The sequence below is a fragment of the Echinops telfairi genome, unplaced genomic scaffold (assembly GCF_000313985.2).
Source record: "Echinops telfairi isolate 266 unplaced genomic scaffold, ASM31398v2 ScPeMD7_7469;HRSCAF=8507_1, whole genome shotgun sequence".
Classification (NCBI taxonomy): domain Eukaryota; kingdom Metazoa; phylum Chordata; class Mammalia; order Afrosoricida; family Tenrecidae; genus Echinops; species Echinops telfairi.
In genome coordinates, this window is record NW_022111373.1 from 73,044,145 (window position 1) to 73,050,497 (window position 6,353).

Below are 6,353 nucleotides of genomic sequence, written 5' to 3' on the forward strand. Positions count from 1 at the left end.
GGGAGAGAAAACACGAACCCAACGCGTACATGTCCATGGAGTCTGTTCTGACTCATTGCCACCCTATGGGAGAGAGCAGAACTGCCCTCGTGGGTGTCCGAGGCCATCAGTCTTTACTGGAGTAGAAAGCCTTCTCTTTGTCCCCGCAAACGGCTGGTGGTTTTAAACGGCAGCCCACTGGATCACCCAGTCGCAAGAAGGCCGGCGAGAGTTGTCTTTTGAAGTAGTCAAGTTGGTTAGTATGGTGTAAAAGATGGCTCTCTGTAGCACTTTCTTTCCAGCGTAATTTTTGGTGATTTCTTTTCATTTCCTAGGCTCCTTAGATATTTGCCAAGCTTTTACGTGTGCACCTATGTTGACATTAGAATCAAAGCTATCAGGCAGTGGCACCTGAGGAATTTTGAGAAGGAAGCTTTAAAGAGTAAGACCAGAAGGAAGCAGTGATGTCTTTCCATTCAAATTCTAATTTTCGTTGTCTCCCGTCTTGACAGCCCCCTTCCCAATCATAATTTTGTTATAAACTTAATGATTGAGCTGCCTGGAGATATTTTCAGCCTTTCAGAACTTTACTTATATTAAATTGGTATTATTGTCACCGACTATTCTTACACAGCTGAGAGTGTCATGTAAGGAATACTGGAATGGAAACATGACCACAGACTCCAAGTTAGGAGAACCAGGAGCAACAGTGCCTTCCAGGAGGCGAAGTCCCCATGCCATCCATAGTTAGTGAATAGGACCCACATTCTTTCCATACGCTGTATCCCTCACATTTCAATACTCTCATGGGTGTTTCCCTCAGGAAGGGCATTCGATTAGAATGTTGATATTGTGAATCCGCTAATTGAGACGCTTATTTTGTAAGTCTTTTCTGTAGACATTCATTATTCCACAAAATAGTATATTTTACAATCCTTGTCATGACCAGGTTCAGTTCTTTAGTTCAGAACAATTAAGAATGGATCTCCATATAAAAAATGTTTGGTGAGTTTTAGTTTGTATTCTGGTTAAGCGTGGTTATCTCTCTCTTTGTTTACACAGATCAAGAAGTTGGTCTATGTTTACTTGGTCCGCTATGCTGAGGAGCAGCAGGATCTGGCACTGTTGTCCATAAGTACTTTTCAGCGGGCTCTGAAGGTGAGTAGGGAAATAGCCCCAGTGTTTCTGCACAGTCCAGGGTGCCTCTTTGAGCAATAATCCCGTCCCCTGGCTTAGTAGTTAGTGTCCTGAAAGCTAAAAGGCCTCCCACAGTTTCATTAAATATCCTTCAGAAATCATTTTATCACTGTCTCCGTTATCTGGTGCAGCTATAACCACAAATAGATATCTTTAACAAACAAACTTATTCTCTCACCGTTGAGGAGGGTAGACATCTAAATTCTGGAAGCTAGCTGTAAGGGAAAGCTTCCACTCTGTTGGCTCTGGCGGAAGGTTCTTGCCTCCTTTCAACACACCTTTGGACCTAGAACTCCCTGCAAGTCTCCAAGTGTCTTTATCTTTCCCTGGGTGGAGGAGCTTCTCAGCTAAGGGACCCAGGGCCAAAGGAAACACTTCCATTTTGGCTCTTGTTTGCTTTTTAAGTGGTAATGATTTCTTCTCTGCTTGTTTCTCTCACCTTCTAGCTCTTGCAAAGCAAAAGGTGACTTGGGTCACAGCCCAAGAAAACTCTTAGTTGGGATCAAGATTAAGAATGTTGATCCCTTACAGTTGATTTGTTGTTCACAATAGATCACATGGGGGGCAGGGGCCTCATAGCATAACTGCCAGATGACATTATTACATAACTGATAAACCACTGAGAATTATGGCACAACCTGTTTCACACATATTTTGTTTGGGGGACACAGTGCAATCCATGACATTAACCAACTTGCTTTGCATGTTGTAACTTTTCTTTGTTTCTGTATGTGCAGTATAATCAGCATTATGTGTCAAAGACCTCATCAGTTAATTGTGGAGAGTGTGAATGAGATGACATTAATACTTTCGAAAAGATTAAATTCATAACTTCAATGTTGGATTGCTATGAAACACTAAATGTTGCGCATGTTGAGTGATAAATGATCAACTAGAATTATAACCATCACTTAATCTTGCTGTTAAAACATTACTTAGAAAAATAAACATTTCTTTTATTTATTTCTATACTGTATTATTTTAAATTAATAACTTTCCACTTTAGTGCTATGTTATGCCCTATAAGAACCTGTTTATCATGCGATATAGATGCTTTTGAAATATTGTAAGCCTGAAATTTTGATGAATCTTTTTGTACTACTTTTAGGACCCAAACCAACTAATCCGTGCAAGTGCTTTGAGAGTTCTGTCTAGTATCAGAGTGCCTATTATTGTGCCAATAATGATGCTCGCAATTAAGGAAGCTTCTGCTGACTTGTCCCCATATGTTAGGAAGAATGCCGCCCATGCAATACAGAAATTGTACAGGTAGGTGCATTGTTCAGAACACCCACTGCCTCTTTGGAATGATAGGCCCTAGTGGCTTAGTGTATGAACTTTTATAAATAGCCAACTTTCAGCCAAATTAGTGACTCTTATTAGCCACCCACAGACGTTCTTTGGATACCTTTAATTTTGTTTTTGTTGTGAAGATCTTGTGTAAGGTTTTAAGTTGAGCTTGTTGGAGACTATGATCCTTCAGTAATACTTGATCTTAGCCCAAAGGCAGAGAAGTGATGTGGGAGAATACATTGATTCTGTAACTTAAAATATTCAGCGTTTGCATACTCATCCACGGAGTTTGTTTCTCCTGCGTGTGTAGCCATGGCGTGCATTCTGACTTGTGGCACACAGGCCATCGCACAGCAGTGCTCCGTAGGGCTCTTCAGGGTCGCGTTTTCCTAGGGTGTTGCTGGGCCTTCTTTTGAGGGGCTGCTGGCTAGACTCAGCCTGCTACCATTTCGCTCACCAGCTGAGTGTAGTCACTGTGCCCACTGTCCAGGGATGACTCTTTATACATGCATGTACATATTAGAAAAGTGTGATGGTTTTCTGAAATGTGTTATCCTCTCCAATTGTTTCCCCATCTTTTATCTTTATTCCTTCTCACTTCCTCTTCTAATTTTTCTCCAGGGCCATTTTATATTAAATCATTCTTTTACAAATTATTAATTTTAGATGTAATGCTGTACCATGTTATGATATTTACTAAAACAGTCTTAACAGTTCCTCAATTTCGGTGGGAAACATACTGTCTAAATCAAAGGATATGCAATAATTTGGAGTTGTCTTTTATCATTAGTTTACAAATTTTTGTTGAGACTGGTTTGTATTTCTGGTTGCATATTCAGTATTGTGTACATTAGATTTCTGAGAAAGGTAGATGTGATATTTATAAATAACCCATCACATAGAGGAAAATAGCCCAAACGTATACCAAACAATTGTTGAGTAAAATATCAGCCCATGATATATATGCATATACAAAAACATAACAAAACAAAATACCCCAAACCCACTATTCTGTTGATTGAAATTCAAATTCATAGTGGCCCTGTGGAGGGCTTGACCAGCTTTATGAATCTTTACCAGAGCAGACAGCCTTATTCTTCTCACACGTAGCTGCTAGAGGATTTGAATCACTGACCTTGAGGTTAGCAGTTCAGTGTTCACTGCACAGTGCCAGCTACTTCTGCATATTCAAAGACACTAATGATGCCTTTGACATAAGAATTCATAGATTGGTTGTTAGCAGGAAATGAAAACTGCAATGAAATCGGAATTGGTTAGGATTGTAGGAGAACTAGGACTGGAATTTGAAAGAAGATGAATATTTAAAAATTATAATGGTTAATAAGATAGCATGCTATAAAAATGAAATTTATTTTATTAGGCTAAATTACAGAATGCTTCCAAATGACCTTTTGTTTGTTTGTTGTAAACTTTAAGTGTCAAATCCAAACTTAGGATGATGTTTTAAAAGTCCTTTCATCACTGGGCTCTAGTTTGCCTCTCAAAGCTAAACTCTGACCTCTTGCTACCTTGAACTTACACTCCAGCAGCTCTATAAATCCTTATGGGAGCAGACTGCCCCGTCTTTCTCCCACAGTGCAGCTGGTGGGTTTGAACCATGGATCTTTCAGTTAGTAGTTTTGAGCGCTTGGTCACCACAATACCAGGAGACTCTGGGGTGGACTGCCAATGAAATGAGGCCCCTATCTGAGAGTGGTTAAAATCTCATTGCCACCTGTTTCTTCTTTCATCTCTACTTAGAATATTTTCTCCTTTACTGAGCTCCAAAGGCAAGTTGCTTAAGATTTACTATAGGGGACACTTGCTGGAACCCTTCCATGATCATCCTGCCTCCATTGTTGTCCTTTCTTTTTGTCCCCATAACTCCTTCTGTAGACCTGATAGTATGGTCCATCTTTACTGGGCACTTTTTATTTACTCTTGTAACCCCATTATTTCACTGCTCAGAAACATGAACAAGAATCAGACTCTATGCTAGGAGGAAAATTAGTTGGTTGGTATTAGTATTTCAATGCTTAGAGTTGCTATTAAGACACAGTTCATTCACAGTTCTCTATTTGGGTGAGTCTGCTCCAATTTTTCTTAGGCTTAAATAGCAGGCTCTATACTGTATGTCTCCTAGAAATAATTTGATAAAAGATTATTGTTTTAAAAGTATTTATATTTGTTTTTGGCAATATGGCATCCATCCTCAAAACGGATTGCTATCTTAGTATTTACCCCCTCCTCCCAAAGTAAAATAATTTGTGGTTTATTTAGTTGCAATTACTGTATATACTCGAGTATAAGCCAACCCAAATAGCAGCCGAGTCACCTAATTTTTACCACAAAAACTGCAAAAAAAATGTGCTGAAAAACTCGGCTTATACACGAGTATATATGGTACTTTGTGAACTTTTATAATACTTTCTAAAGCACTTTATGATGGCTTTAATATTTGGGTTTAGTTAATGTGAAAAACTTAGAAGGAAAGAATATAAGGCATCTGAGAGAGAAATCATCTCATTTACTTTCAATTCATTTTTTTGGTCATTTCTAATTTGGCATATCTCTATCCATTCCCCTTTAAAACACCCAGCATCAATAACATGATGAGTGTATAATTTAAATCTAGAATTCAAAGGGGAAAATGGTTAATTTAAGTTCTTTTTTATTTTGCATTTTAGCCTTGATCCAGAGCAGAAAGAAATGCTAATTGAAGTAATTGAAAAACTTCTTAAGGATAAAAGCACAGTAAGTAATATCTTTTTATGCCATTACAGTAAAACTCTGCTTTCTGTAGTTATCATTTTATCACTTGATATTTCATATAAATACTCTTATTTCAAAATGGAATAAATATCAATGGAGGTCCTACCTATTTTTAAAATCTATGAAGAATAAAATTTCCAGAGAAAGGCTACATTTAGAGCTTGGTTTTGTTGTTATTGTTTTGTTTCATTTTGTTTTTTCATCAGAACCTGAAGAATTGCAAGTTGAAAAAATATACCTTTCACTTACACTGTAACTAAAATATTGACTTCTTTTAGTGACAGAATTTTTATTTTGAACAATGATTATTAAGTTTTTAAAAAGAAGCATCTTCTGGTATGTTAATATATAAGGATTGGAGTATTGATCTATGTACATATATTTATATGTTAAATTATTAATGTAGCAGACGGACTTTGGGCCTCTACTTAAGTCTTCTCTCAACACAAGAAGGCTTTGTTCTAATAACCTGGCAATCCGTGATATTCACCTTTCCAACAGGATTGCTGAAGACAAAACGGGTGCATAAGCAAATGTGGTGAAGAAAGCTGATGGTGCTCGGCTATTAAAAGATATAGCACGTGGGGTTTTAAAGCAATGGATCTCAACCTTTTTAATGCCGCGACCCTTTAGTACAGTTCCTCATGTTTTGGTGACCCCCCCAACCCTAAAATTATTTTCGTTGCTACTTCATATCTGTAGTTTTGCTACTGTTATGAATCAGGCGACCCTGTGAAAGGGTTGATCAATCCCCAAAGGGGTCACGACTCCCCAAAGGTTGAGAACCGCTGTTTTAAAGGCTTAAAGTTAGACAAGCAGCCATCGAGCAGGGAAACAACAAAGCCCCATGGAAGAAGCACATCACCCTGGTATGATCAAGAGGTGTCAACAGGATCAGGTACCAGAAGAGCCAAAACAAACAGTTATATCTATGTGAAAGAGAGGGTCAGAGTGGAGACAATTGGGCATCCCCTCAGCCTTCTGTCACATGGAAGGGATGAGTCAGCCAGGGTACAGTATAGCACCAATGAAACACACAACATTCCCTTGGTTATTTAATGCCTCCTCCCCACCACTATCATGACCCCAGTTTTACCTCACAAATTCTGCTA

The 6,353-nt window shown here is 38.5% G+C and overlaps 1 protein-coding gene across 1 annotated transcript in view; it reads left to right on the forward strand.

Annotated features, from left to right (window-relative positions):
* AP3B1 (adaptor related protein complex 3 subunit beta 1) overlaps positions 1–6,353 on the forward strand; it is a 283,869-nt gene that overhangs the window by 89,635 nt on the left and 187,881 nt on the right. Inside the window, exons 4-6 of the mRNA XM_045285085.1 lie at positions 1,042–1,137; positions 2,285–2,445; positions 5,157–5,223. Of these exons, the coding sequence (XP_045141020.1) occupies positions 1,042–1,137; positions 2,285–2,445; positions 5,157–5,223 (324 nt within the window). The remainder of the gene's footprint in view (positions 1–1,041; positions 1,138–2,284; positions 2,446–5,156; positions 5,224–6,353) is intronic.